Source organism: Notothenia rossii, assembly GCF_949606895.1.
Source record: "Notothenia rossii genome assembly, chromosome: 8".
In the NCBI taxonomy this organism is placed as follows: Eukaryota; Metazoa; Chordata; class Actinopteri; order Perciformes; family Nototheniidae; genus Notothenia; species Notothenia rossii.
Window position 1 is genome coordinate 15378827 of NC_136906.1, and position 15100 is coordinate 15393926.

At 40.3% G+C, this 15100-nt stretch overlaps 1 protein-coding gene and 1 long non-coding RNA gene across 4 annotated transcripts in view; one reads left to right on the plus strand and one right to left on the minus strand.

Moving 5' to 3' along the window:
• Positions 1-111: 111 nt before the first annotated feature.
• LOC307014167 lies at positions 112-4614 on the plus strand. Its single transcript, XR_013801172.1, has 12 exons — positions 112-353; positions 437-526; positions 706-748; positions 922-966; positions 1157-1199; positions 1374-1418; positions 1866-1963; positions 2144-2186; positions 2363-2407; positions 2848-2937; positions 3118-3160; positions 3335-4614. It is a non-coding gene; the product is annotated as an uncharacterized lncRNA (long non-coding RNA).
• The window catches only part of tex2 (testis expressed 2), a 26597-nt gene continuing 15595 nt past the window's right edge, over positions 4099-15100 (minus strand). For 2 of the 3 annotated variants that reach the window (XM_079641940.1, XM_079641941.1), the window contains 10 exons: positions 13776-13976; positions 12526-12886; positions 11534-11823; positions 10603-10746; positions 10396-10495; positions 8526-8646; positions 7680-7796; positions 7191-7400; positions 6674-6794; positions 4099-5874 (listed from right to left, as the gene is read on the minus strand). In XM_079641940.1, the coding sequence (XP_079498066.1) occupies positions 5725-5874; positions 6674-6794; positions 7191-7400; positions 7680-7796; positions 8526-8646; positions 10396-10495; positions 10603-10746; positions 11534-11823; positions 12526-12886; positions 13776-13976 (1815 nt within the window). In that variant the 3' untranslated portion in view covers positions 4099-5724. Of the gene's footprint in view, positions 5875-6673; positions 6795-7190; positions 7401-7679; positions 7803-7934; positions 7951-8525; positions 8647-10395; positions 10496-10602; positions 10747-11533; positions 11824-12525; positions 12887-13775; positions 13977-15100 lie in introns of those variants that run through there. The other variant, XM_079641942.1, reaches the window with a different exon arrangement.

Below are 15100 nucleotides of genomic sequence, written 5' to 3' on the forward strand. Positions count from 1 at the left end.
TAGATATCTACACGAGTGGAGGAGGGGAAATGCTAGAGTTGGTGTAAGCCAATGAGAAAGGAGCTACAGACACCGGATGTGTTATAAAGTAGATCCGGGGGACATTTTCTGCAGAAGTCCACGAGCCCAGCCCTTGAGAGCATGCTTTCTGTGGTCAAACCAGCCAGTCTTGAACGTTTTGCATTGAACATGGCTAGAAAACGCTTATCTGCATGCACATTTTCGAGGCAGTATTACGATACCTGACGTAAATGTGCATACAAATAAGTTTTCTTTTTCTAATGCATCATGGTGCATGTTGGAACTGCGTGACTAGGCCGCGTCTGCCTGGACCATGGCCTGGACATGTCGAAGTAAGTTTAATTTTTGTATAACGTGAATGGAAAATCCTAATAGTTGATTTCTTCTTACACACAGTATGTTTTGCTGTCCACAGGGTCGGCCGTAAGGGTTCATAGCAGGTTTTGGAAGGGCTTGCATATCCCCACGTGGACCGAATGGAGACCGGCTAAGGCCTAACGAGACGGTGAGTTTTTGTTTAAACATTTGAAATCACTCGTGTTTGATCGTGAATGATGATTTAAGTGCGTTAGACTTCTGATATGAAAATGAAGTCATCATATACTTGCTGACTCGATCCCACAAATATATATCCTGGTGTGTGAGGATCTCAATCAGGTTCACTCAGACATTTTATATTTACAGGAAATGGATGTTGGTGTGGCTGGATCCCTGCATGAGCAACATGGTGATTATCTTATGTGATCACAATGTGGTATTTAATGGTTATGAATGATGATCATAATATGGTTGAGATCTGATTTAATATGAAGACAATTTTACATCTGACATGACCCATATACAATCTTAAAATGGATGGTGTTCAAATAACTGCTCACTCAAAGTTGTTTTCTTCTGCAGGAATCGGACAGATCTACAAATAGAAAAGTTACTGTCAATTACAAGGTGAAACCAGGACTCTTAAATCAACATGCTTAAAATGTCTTGTTTTTTGATCGTGAATGATGATTTAAGTGCGTTAGACTTCTGATATGAAAATGAAGTCATCATATACTTTTCTGACTCGACCCCACACATAAATATCCTGGTGTGTGAGGGTCTCAATCAGGTTCACTCAGACATTTTATATTTACAGGAAATGGATTTTGGTGTGGCTGGATCCCTGCATGAGCAACATGGTGAGTATCTTATGTGATCACAATGTGGTATTTAATGGTTATGAATGATGATCATAATATGGTTGAGATCTGATTTAATATGAAGACAATTTTACATCTGACATGACCCATATACAATCTTAAAATGGATGGTGTTCAAATAACTGCTCACTCAAAGTTGTTTTTCTTCTGCAGGAATCAGACAGATCTACAAATAGAAAAGTTGCTGTCAATTACAAGGTGAAACCAGGACTCTTAAATCAACATGCTTGTGGGTTTCTTTGCATTCCTGAGCCATTAGAAAACGTATATTGCTTAATTTTGGAAATATGTCTTGTGAATAAACCACTTGTAAAAAAAAAAAAAAAAACAGTATTGTTTGCTGCTTCTGTAAATTCCTTGTGCGCACTTTTCTTAACACCTGAATGGCTTTTTCCTTAACCATTTACAAAGGATGAGAGAAGTGCGAGAGTAAACGTCTTGTTATAACTGGGGTTACTTGGCAATTTTCCCAAGTCTCTCTTTTTACGCAAGGCACAATCTAAATGATAAAAGCTATATTGGTTGTGTCCAGTTAATATGAAATGTCCAATGAGAGTTTGTCGAAGTATGTTAATTTTGTATAACATGTGAATGGCAAATGCTAATTGATTTCTTCTTACACTAAGTATCTTGTGCTGTTCACAGGACCGTTCGTAAAGGTTCGTGGCAGGTTTTTGAAGTGCTTGCATATCCCCACTTGGACTGAATGGAGACCGGCTAAGGCCTAACAAGACTGTATCATGGTGAGATTTTCTTTAACTGTTTAAAATCTCTTGTTTTTGATCGTGAATGATGATTTAAGTGCGTTAGACTTCTGATATGAAAATGAAGTCATCATATACTTTTCTGACTCGACCCCACAAATATATATCCTGGTGTGTGAGGGTCTCATTCAGGTTCACTCAGACATTTTATATTTACAGGAAATGGATTTTGGTGTGGCTGGATCCCTACATGAGCAACATGGTGAGTATCTTATGTGATCACAATGTGGCATTTAATGGTTATGAATGATGATCATAATATGGTTGAGATCTGATTTTAATATGAAGACAATTTTAAATCTGACATGACCCTTATACAATCTTAAAATGGATGGTGTTCAAATTACTGAGCTCACTCAAAGTTGTTTTCTTCTGCAGGAATCTGATCGATCTACAAATGGACAAGTTGCTATCAATTACAAGGTGAAACCAGGACTCATAAATCTACATGCTTGTAGATTTCTTTGCATTCCTGAGCCATTAGAAAATGCATATTGCTTAACTGGAATTATGTCTTGTGAATAAACCACTTGTAAAAAAACAAACAGTATTGTTTGCTGCTTCTGTAAATTCCCTGTGCGCACTTTTCTTAACACCTGAATGGCTTTTTCCTTAACCATTCACAAAGGATGAGAGAAGTGCGAGAGTAAACGTCTTGTTATAACTGGGGTTACTTGGCAATTTTCCCAAGTCTCTCTTTTTACGCAAGACACAATCTAAATGATAAAAGCTATATTGGTTGTGTCCAGTTCATGTGAAATGTCCAATGAGAGTTTGTCAAAGTATGTTAATTTTTTACAACATGTGAATGGCAAATGCTAATTGATTTCTTCTTACACTAAAGTATGTTGTGCTGTCCACAGGACCGCTCGTAAAGGTTCGTGGCAGGTTTTCGAAGGACTTGCATATCCCCACATGGATCAAATGGAGACTGGCTAAGGCCTAACGAGACGGTGAGTTTTTGTTTACACATTTGAAATCTCTTGTTTTTGATCGTGAATGATGATTTAAGTGCGTTAGACTTCTGATATGAAAATGAAGTCATCATATACTTTTCTGACTCAACCCCACAAATAAAAATCCTGGTGTGTGAGGGTCTCAATCAGGTTCACTCAGACATTTTATATTTACAGGAAATGGATGTTGGTGTGGCTGGATCCCTGCATGAGCAACATGGTGAGTATCTTATGTGATCACAATGTGGCCTTTAATAGTTATGTATGATGATCATGATGCGTTAGACTTCTGATTTAATATGAAGACAATCTATATCTGACATGACCAACATACAATATTGAAATGGATGGTGTTTAAATAACTGAGCTTACTCAAAGTGGTTTTCTTTTGCAGCTATCTGGTTGACGATCAACAAATGGACAAGGTGACACCAGGACTCGTAAATCAACATGTTCGTGGGTTTCTAATGTGTGCATTCCTGAGCCATTAGAAAATGCATACTGCTTGACTGTGGAAATATGTCTTGTGAATAAAGCAATTGTAAAAAATAAAAAAACAGTCATTTTCTTTCTTTAAATTCACCATGCGCACTTTCTTTAACACCTGAATGGCTTTTTCCTTAGCCATTCACTAAGTATAAGAGAAGTGCGAGAGTAAATCAAGTCTTGTTATAACTGGGGTTACTTGGCAATTTTCCCAAGTCTCTCCTTTTAAGCAAGACACAGAATCTAAATTATAAAGCTATATTTGTTGTGTCCAATTAATATAAAATGTCCAATGGGACACTTTGAAGGAGTTTACAATAGAATGTGGTGCTGTTGAGTGTCCTTGTTGCCTATTTTTATGGTAATCTAACTACTACTATACATGTTTTGTGTTCTCATTGGAAAGTCTTTTGGCCATTGAAACGATGTACAGAGCTGGAGAGAAGTCAATTTCAAGAAATTAATTGGTTATTATTTTTTCTGGCAGACATCCCGGTCTATGGTAACGGCTTAGTAAATGTGAACATTAGTTGGTTCTGTTAATCATAAATGGAATTGTGATTTACATTTTTTTTATGGATTAAATGATTGATAAGTTGACATGCATATCACAGCTGAATCAATTATGAGAATAAGTTGCTGTATGTTAGGACCACAAAGCTGCTCAAACTCTTTTCAAGCAATAGGTTTTATTGATCCACAACGATCAGAACCGTAACATTCTTTGACATCACTGAACACAACAGTAATGTTTGATATTTTTGTCATCACTGTGCAAAAGAACAACACCAAAACTTGTGAAACCATAGGGCATGTCTTGACAGACACAGTAATGGCACAAAGACACTTTCTATATCCTCGACTGATGCAACAAATGTGATGGCTGACTACGGAGGAATGTTTATTTTAAAGGCACTTTCTGCCTCTTACACTTTGCCAACACGTATATTTAAACAAAACATGTACAAATAATAGTCTCCTGTAAAGCAGCTTAGCGTCTCGGCAGAATACAACGCTGCTGTTCAGTAAAATGGTATGTCTTGGAAAACAGTACGAAAAACAGCAGATCAATAAATAATTTAAAAGCATTCATTAGCTGGATGTCTTCTGACAACATTAAATAATATGGCTAATATCCAGTATGTCACTTATTCAAATAAAGCGGTAAGAGTGAGTTTGTCTCCCTCTTTTATGACCTAAAAACTCAGGGTTTTTGTCGTCTCCTGTCCAAACGTGTGCAGTACATCACTGCAGTGGCCTCAATAGGCACACAAGCGAATACACCGATTGCTTATTTTCTCAACGCTTACCTCAGGAGTGAAAAATTGCTTTGGCAATAAAACCAAAAATATTACTTTAACTCAACTCTGGATATAACATGAAAAGAAGTCTTGAAGCATGTTGCGTAGAAGCACGTTGTCAGTGAATGAGCTATTCCTTGAACAGCTGAGGAGCTGCATTCAAGTTTTTACATTCATCAGACCTAGGCAATGTTTAGCTGCTGTGTTTGCAGATACTTTTAAATGTTCCCCTCTAAAGTCAGTTTTAACTCTAATCCCTACCACATGGTTAAAAGCACACAAGCTGTATGTTGTGATTGTGTCCATTGTGGATTTAAACTGACCTAGTGTCTTCGATGGACAAAGTGCCGTTGATCTGTTTGCATAAAGGTGCCAGGCGACCGGCACAGGCAGCAGTGTGGATGGTTGATCAATGAGTTGTCCCTGTGAAATATGTATCAATTGAGACAGGGACTTCCAGAAAAATCTTATCCAAATCTTAGGATGTTTACCTCAAACTCATACTGGCTTCATCAGGTGCTTCAAAGCTTTGGAACTGTTTAGCAACAAAATGCTCGATTAGAAAGGTCGCACTAAAATGTATTGTACTATCATGTTTAGTGCAGATGTACATCACAGGTCTTATGGTTCTTCTGATGGCTATTATGTTGATCCACCAACACACACGTTTGTTAAAGCAGTCTGGACATGCCCCATGTATGAAATTCCATCAGTAAATGAAACATATTAAGAATAAAACTGATTGGAGGACAATCTATGAGTCACAACTCTCTTCCGTTTCCCTGCTTGGAGTCACCCCAGATGATTACGACACAGCCCCCATTTACAGTTTTTGACGCACTTCATGTGTGGTGCAACAATGGGACTGGAACATGGTTAAAAATATTGGAGTTGGCCCGGCCCGTTGCTGCACCTGTGGGTCTCTGAGAGGGGCGGGGACTCATCATATTGCCATGGTGATAACATGTCAGTCATCACACACTTTGAACAGCGGTCTTCACTCTTCGGAGACCTCAGACTCCTCAGGTTCTTGGTCCTTCAAGGCCTCATTTGTCACAGTAACCATGTTGGCATTCGAACGTGTGTCCATGGCAGAGTGCATTATGGGTAGCCATAAATCGTCCATATTTGGCATCACAAATATTTTCTGTGGGAGAGCAAGCACAGTAAGGAGTCATTAAAAACTTAAAAATCAAACAAAAAAAAGCATTATAATTACTTAATTTGATCAAACTGAAATATGTATTTTCAATGAAAGAGTGTAGAGAATGGATGGAGCAGAAACTACAAATGAATACACTTGTGATAAACTAAATAAAGACACAGGCATGATATTAATTCTGTTGACATGAATTAGAAAAAAAAAATACCTTAACAGCCACCCCCGTGTATCTAACCCTGCAATGTTATGTATTGGATGGAACCAATAAGGACTGAGTTTGGCCATTGTTGAAAGCCAGATGTAAACACTCACTCACACATGACAACAGTGAGCAGTTCTGCACTGTATTTTACTGCCATGGAGGCGGGGGGAGTACATAATAATAACCCCCAGAGGAGTCAGGCAGGGATAAATGTAGATGTGTGGTAGACCTGACTGGGACAGTAGTTGCAGGTGTGCCTCAGGGCAGTTATCTAGAGGCAGCCGTATCATTACTTTGTATATACGAGGGGAGGGAAAGCCACAGGCAGACTGCTTTGAAGTGCATGTAGGTGGGCAGCCGTAAATGAATCCCAATGTCCTCTTTTATTACCCAAACACTGACCCTTAAACACCTGGGGGGACATTGTCTTTGCTCTTCAGTAAACCTTAAGCCTCTCAGTCAGGCAACTGAGGTTTTTAAACCACACAGGAGTTGGTAAACATCACGTGATATGACCTAACCTTCTAACATTTTAAACAAATTGTATTCATAATTAAGCATGTGCATCTTTTCAGTGTATACCTGGAATTCCTGGTCTAGTTTCTTCTCAATCCAGTCTGTCACATGAACTAAAGTGACCTCCCTCTCACCCAGTTTAGGCCGTGCTTTAAGCTCTAGGTGAGGCGGACTCCGGAAACCATACCTGACGAGAAGAACATTATTATTTTTTTATTTTTGTAATAGTTTAAAACAAAACAAGCTGAATTGCAATCCAAGTTCTTACAGGCTACATAAAAGCAGGCACTTTGTCCAGGAAATGTGTGACATAAATTAGGCTGAAAATTATACACATTTTAATGAAGCTTTTAAAGAACAAAGAAAGTCCTTAAGGATTTAACATTCCCCACACTGCTTTGTGCCCTCTTTTTAATTCTCAACATTAACTGAATTTAATTTACTGGTGATTAAACATTCTGTTCTTTCATCGTATCAATGTCCTTGTTTGCCCAGCAGAGGGTGCAGAGTTATAATCTGAAACCAATATTCCCTTGGAATCATCCTACTGACTGAATGCACTCGTCCCTGGAAGTGAACATACCATATCCTGTCCGTGGGGGGTGGTGGGATGTTGACAGCCAGAGTCCCACGAAACTCCTGCACCTCCACAGTTAGCAACAGGGGCGTGTTTGACACCTCCTCCATCTTCTTCTTAATGAACTCCGTCTCTGTGGCTTTCTGGAAGTACTTCGACTTGGCTATCTTGTCCATAAAGCGCATAATCTTGCTGGGCCTGTGGCCTCCCACGTAGCTACGTGAGCAGAGGATGGAAGGAGGAGGGGAGGCAAGGAGTGAGTCAGGTTCTTTATTTATTCATAACAGCATCTCTCTCTACTCAGCACCCACGATGGAGGAAGTGACCGGGTGCTACATTAAATCAGCAGCAGGCTTTCCAACGTGTGGCACTGAGTAGGTGGGTGGGCGGACTGGAAGGGCAGAACAGACTGTTTCAACACATCAGTGTGAATCTGTTGCAGCCCATTCTCAATTCAGATAATGACGTTATTGTTGCTAAGAGACATTCGCTCACCCCTCTGCTCCAGGAAGAATGGCTCTGTCACTGAGGAGTTCGGGGGGGTCCTCTTCATCCGAAGACCCGGCACTAGACGACTCCTCATCGCTGTCTGCCAGACAGTACGTCCGTGGCCTGGGCCTGTCACACACACATAAACACTCACTGTTGCACAGTCAAACTATAATTCCCAATTAGTTCATCCCTACTGATATGAATAAATGTTTTTATTTATAAATTATTTTTTGTAGAGACAGGTGTACCCAAACTCACCAGAAATTGGGCAAATCCACAGTGGTAAGCATCCAAAGAGAGGATCCATATATGAAGAGAAGGGAGGAAAAGCCAATAGAAAATGGTAAGAAAAAACAAAGGTGACAACTAATATGGTTCCAAATGTAAATCCGCTCAATTAACTTCCAGCTTGGAGGGTTCGCTGTGAAGCAATAAAGGTAATCCTATTATGTGGGTCACAGATAATGTATGATGATAAAATGACACAAACAAACAATCAATAGAGTGCCACAGTGACGCGTCCTAAAACCCTTTTATAATTTTCGAATCATAGATTTATGATTAGAAAATTATAAAAGTAGGGTAGACATGTGGATATTATCCGGCTGAACAAAACGTGATCCGTCTCTTCAATTTATTTCAACCACAGACCTTATTTCGAGCTATTTTCCAAAATCCTATGGAGATATTGCATTGTTTTTTGTGAAAGGAACCGGAAGTGGTAAAATGCTAACTTACTTCCGGGTTTTAGGACGCGTCACTGTGGCACTCTATTTGAAACATATAAGACATTCTAAATGCAGACTTAGCTTCATTATCTTCATCCCTGAATGTTATTGAAAGCCTCACCACTCTTTTCCTTGCTCCCCGAGCCCCTCGCCCTCCTTCCCCAGACGGGCCAGGTTCATCTTGGTTTCTAGTGTCATGAGGAAGGACCCCGTGTACGAGACCTCAAGATCGAACCACAGACCTGAACAGATAGTGAGGGATACCACACAGAGATATTACATTTTATTATGTAAATAAATCATGCTACCTTATGCCCCCCAGTGCAACAACTACAATTCCCAACTCATGTCATTTCTTTGAATAAACAAGAAGCTCCTGCCCTATGTTTAATTGTTTTAAGGTCCCCTGCAGAGCTGACAGGAGGAAGTCCCAACCTCCAGCAAACAAGGAAAAGGTTAGCTCTGGGGGAGGCGGGCCTGGTTATTGGCTTATCAGACTACTTCCTGTTTAAACATTACACTTCTCAGGAGGTGACGGAAGAACTATTCAGATGTTGATTATTCGCTGTTTGCTCGATGAATCTTATTCATTTTCCTACAAATAAACGATGTAATGCAATATGTTATAAACATATTTTAATACATAAATGTTCATGCTCACACCATGATAAACCCTTTTGATTGATACCATTATTATGACGTCACCCTTATTATATCTCCTTCACTACGACTACTAGATCAGAAAAACATTTAGCACCTAAACCTTTATTTATTCAACAGTTGGGTTTTCTTTAAAATGAGCATTAGTCTCACAGTGACATCACTCAACCCATTTATGTTCTATCTTTTTGACAGTCTAGCAGTCATAAAGTCACATTATCAATGTCCTTAATAAAACCTGGAATTACATTATATAAATAATACAGGGCTCTACACAAGCCTGTGTGCATTTATTAGTTGTGCGCTTGCAGAATAAACATTGTAAATCAAATCATGTCCTCCCAACATTAAGTAGTCAGGAAGCACTCACTCAACCTCTTTTTTATCATCATAACAACAGAAAATAAATATCAAGAAGATATGAAATTGGGAATGTAACCATCCAAACAAAAGCATCCTGTTGTGTTCATACACGTTTACAGCGAGGTGCCAGTCCCCTAGGATTAATTATGGGCTGGGATCAAGTGATTATGCTTTGTGAGTATATTTCTGTGGGTGTATTGGTACAGACAGAACACATTAATGAGCATTGCAGACTCAGCCGTGAAAATGTGGCTGACAGCAGAATGACTCATGACTGGCTGCTTCAACTGAAACAAAAAATGTAATACCTTTTCAATGCTTGTATGTCTTGAGACTCAAATCAAATAAGACGTATTTCTCCTTCTTCTAAACCGTCTTTGGAGAAAACTATGACTATTCAAAAGTTATACAGAAGAATATAAATATGGCAACTTACGCATTACATCTATATACATTTAGGGGAAGAATAGCAAATATTCTCCTCTGCCTAAAATTGTCTGAAATCAATTTGCCTCACATATCTGCATAGTCTCTGTGTGTCCAACCCACCCCTTTGTTATGGCCAAATGCAAGCAGCAGGCAGGGTGAGTCAGTGCCTGAGTAATGGATGAGGGGGACCAATGACATGAAGTTTAATCACTGTGGCTTAATAGAGCGAGGCACGTGGAGAGGCTAGACTCCAGAGGAGATGTGGAGAAATGTCTTCATCAAGAGAGAAGGAGAGCAAAGCTTAGGGAAGATGGACAAATGGTACGAGAGGGAGATGAAGAAGATGGATGGATTGAGGGGAAAGAAAAACAAGAGCATGTCTTACTATTTAGACAGAAAGACAAGCGGGAGAACTGATAAACAACCTGAGTATTATGACGGATTGAGGATAGAAGGGAAAGGAAAAAAAGATTGATGGTAAAATTGTAGCTACCGCTGTGTGAAAAACATGACATACAGAGTGTAGCTTCTATTCCTACCTTGGTGGTTCACAGAGGGTTTGGAGGCATTGAGGATCTTAGGAATGGAAAAGCCCATGTCTAGCTCCGTCAATGTCAGCTCGTTCATAACGTATGGCAGCTGAAACACAGTACAAAATGGTGTTTTGACTTAACCCTCAAGACAAAAAAGTCATGAGATAAAGTTACTCTTTTTTTCTGACATGTTAGTAATACTGTAGTACCCACCCTGATCTTACTGAGCTTCATCTGGATCTTCTTGGAGACTACATCAGCCCAGTATTTCTCTCCCAGGAAGTCCCAGAACATCCGTCCCACAAAAGCATTGACCCAGGCCTCGGGCTCCGCAGGTTCCTCTGAACTCCTGCGTGTCTTAGGGACACACACAGGTATGTATTGTAGCTTCAATTTTCTTGACATAAAAATTAAGCTAAACGAGTATGATAACAGTCTTTATAAATCTTGGGTTCAATCCAATGACGTCCATCCACTTTCATGGAAAAAGCTTCCCCTTTTGACCTCCCCCTCTACAAATTCACAATATGAAATCAAATAATGAAGATCTGACTGTTGGAGATTTCTTGTAAACAAACTGAAGATCTGTTTGATCACATATCTAACGCAGATGACAAAATCACAAAGCGATTTGAATGGTCGCCAATTTCTGCCTCTTCCTGCTTCCTTAACCCAGCCTAATTAGTAGCCATATCTATGTCTCACGTTGTAAATATGAATGACACCTTTTGGCGATGGCATTGTTGTCCATGATCTAAGACGTGCCATGTTTGTTGACAATTGATCAAAATGTATGCAGAATAGAGGCTTTATAATGAATTTAGACGCAGATCCGCTGTCCGTGTACTTTTATACTTCTTCCTTGTCCCTTGCATTGCAAAGTAATGTTTTATGACTTCCAACATCAATGTCAAAATAGCATCACAAATCAAAACTAGCCCACTAATCAAACATTGCTCAGCAGTGCTACTAGTTGTCAAAAATCTACAGTGAACCCTCCAAGTAAAAATGCAGACAAAAAGACTGACATAGTGGATGTTATTTCACTAACAAATGGCCATGGGGTCCCAAAGGACTGGAGATCTGGATCACTTTGCCTGGTAAGTTGTCTATCTCTTTTCAGCCTTTCATTTCTGTCACATACCTTTTTAGTAGTTTTGGGGCTGCTCTCGGGGCTGGGCCCAGGGCTCTCAGTGGCAGTTGGGCTTGTCTGTGGCGCCTGGGGGTTGACATATTTGGCCATGAAGACATTATAGTCCAACAGCATCTTCTGCTTCATCCCTGCAGTAGAGCCACAGGTGAGAGCAGAGGAGGGGTCTCTGTGGCGGAGCTGCGACAGCTCCTCCAGGCTCCCCCGGCTGCTGCTCCTGCTGTCAGCCTCCAGGCCTCCAACCAATTGGGGGCTGCTACTGCGGCTGTGGGGGGACAAGAAGGCTAAAAGTGGAGGACAGAGGGTGCAGGATGTGAGTAAGGGGGGGGATACATTTGATCACCAACAACATTTTTCCTTGATTCAAATCAATGCATTGTATTTCACATACATAATGCATGCTCAAGGTCTGGGAGAGAGAGAGAGAGAGGATCTGTTTTTAATGTATTTCTCACAGCATACTGCAACACTCTGAATCAGCATGCTTTACACCATATGACACACTGCATCCTCTCTGACTCATATTAGCAGTGAAATAGTCGTTTAAAACATAATTGCTATGAATATCCACAAACAGGCTTTAAATGATCTTTCTGGTAATCCTCTTCACCCTGCACTTCCTTTATCACTGGACCCACCCAGTGCTAGTGTTTCCCTTTAAATTGGGCCTTATGCTTGCAGGCTTATATCGCACAGTGGAGACCAATACTATAATATGTTGTTTCTCTGTGCATGTAATCCTGCTGACCCATTCACACTCATCTGTTCACTCAGTTGAGGGGATTGGCAGTCCCTAAGCCGGGGCTTATGCACAGATCTGATGGCTGTGCAGTTAAATACTCAAGAGAATAACTATTGTGAATTCGGGGAAGTGATGTGTGTCTGTGCAAATACAGTATGTGTGTGGAAAGGATAACACCGACAGATAAACAGAATGTAAATGGCTATTTTGCATCTTGGTGTGTGACACTGTACATCTCACTCACCACTCTTGCAGATGCCAGGCAGACTGACACCTTTCCCCTCTGCCTTTATTCGGGACGCTAGAAGAAATCTCCGGAACCATTCTTCTTTTTCCCGACCGGTCCTCCCAAACAAGTAGATTGTCAGTTCCCCGCCTGCAGAAGTTGTTTTTTTGGGTTCCTCTGTTGAGCCTGATCCCGATACCAACTCTGACTCACTTCGCTCAAGCTTCTCACCCAGCGTTGCTAGTTTCTCCTCCCCAGCATCAGGCTTCTCTACCTGGGTCTTGGACATGAAGTCCTCCTGCTTAGCCAACTCAATGCAAATGGGATACTTCTTGTTCCAAACTCTCTTCCTAGCCAAGCTTTGGGGCACCAAGTTGATCTATTGGGGGCACATAGACAGAGTTTATATTTGATCAAATGCAGGAAGATGAGGATGGAGTGTGTTGTTGCTTTATGGGCGAAGAATACCACCATTAAAATGAGGACAACAAATATGTTATTCAAACAGTTATTATTGCCAAAATGTAAGGTGTGAGTGGTAGCGACTGGGGACATGAAATCAATGCAGGCGGGAATAGAAGTGCACATTTCTCACCCCTTATGTAGTTATTTTGTTTTAACCCAATGTAGATTTTCTCTTTGACCAGCAATAAAGGAACATGACCTTTATTTTGTCAATGATGAAATAAGCTAGTTCAGTGGCTGGCATTTGGAATTATTTAGAGTTACAGTATGTTTTAATGGACATAATGAAACCCTATAACAAAACATGTTCTACAAATGTTATATGAGAAAGACTGCACAATAATCACAGTCAATAAGCTGAGCTACAAGGACCCCTGTGCTGCAATGCTAAGAGATGTCTTTGAACTGTCCTGCCTTTGGATACACAACACATTGAGTCAGCACATTACTACACAAGAGGTAAACTTGTGTGTACATGGTTAGTGACCTGTTATATTCCCTTCCTGTTTACACACACTATGTGACACTGAAAATGAGTAGATGTGTCACTGAACTTGACCTATTAGCGAGCATGCACTCAGGCAAAAGCAAATATGAAGGGACATGTGCTTCATGTCACTGTGTGTAAAGGTTATCATCAAAGTTACAAATAAACTGAGGAGCCAGCAGAGAAAAACAGACACACACACACACACACACACACACTTACAGTTACACATATATAATTAATTTCCTTCCCTCACACATACACTACAGTTCTGAAATGTCAGCATGTCTCTATTTAATTTCCCACATACACCCACCTTGCTGTCCGTCAGGTCATAGATCTTCTGGCTGATGTAAGTGATGTCAGGTTTAGGCTCGTTGTGTGTGGCACGGCGGGAAATGTTCCGGTTGGGTTTGGAGAGACGCAGCACAGTGCCCTCTAGACGGACGTAAACAGAGTGGGTCAAAGTGGCGTGGTACATCTCCGGGTCGTAGCAGTGGATCTCATTCATCCAGCCCTGAGAGATTGGGAGTGGGGGTCAAGAGGGAACACGTTTTAGTTGACACAGACTCTATATCTATCATTACAGCAAATATACACACATCAGACTCAAATTAAAACACCAAGATTTCCGGGGTATACGTTTACTCACTATTTCTGTATAGGTGAGTTGATATTGGTGTTTACACTGTACAAATATTTATTGTTTTTGCTATTATTTTCTACAGCTGGCATGCTAACCCATGGACTGAAATTATTATGTGTGAACATTCTTCCGTCAGATGTTTATTGTGCTTAAGTTGTTTGAGTCATCTTACAACAATCTCATTATGATGAAGTTTATTGAGGAGGATATTTCGGAAAAAAAGAAAGCGGAAGGCAGGCAAGTATTTGAGTGAAAGAAAACTGAACTGTTGGGCGTTCAACATGTTTTGCACTTCCCACCAGCAAATTTATCTTAATATAATATACTGGTCGTTCTAGGCTGATATTGAATAGGTGAGAGTTAAAAAAGATGGCATACAATTGTAATAGTTTTTTTACATAAACGGACAACACTAACACATTTGAATTGGAGGATGAATATGGTTTGTAAAGATAAGTCTTTTTTGTTTTGTAATAGTGACTGATAATGTTCTGGCATCCTCAGCCAGTCTTGTTACTTACGAGCCAAGATTGAAAGCTGATAACAAATATATCTGTAATAACCTAATGTCACAATCTTTAGTGGGGTTCTATTGTTAAAATAAAGCGTAGGGATACAACACTTTTGACTGCCAACTGTTGTCATCAATAAACAACTCTCCCTGCAGTATTTAAAAAGAAAAATATATGAAATCACCTTCCGGTATATTTAAAAACTAAATTGTCACTCAGAGGTGGTACCACATAGTTCATAACACACAACAAAAGGTCATCTGAAACACTGAGTCTGAGTTGAACCTGGGGGGGAGAGAAGGATGAAGAGTCAGAGCGTGTCCCCGGCTGCTGCTCTGCACTTGTGTGCTCTTTGGTCTATCGTTGAAATGTGTGTATCATGGTGTGCACAACTGCTGAGCTCCTCTTTTTGGAACAGCTGTGCCCGCTAGCTATCAGGCTCTCCTGTGCAACAGCTTGATACCACTGAAGGCTCAAACACAA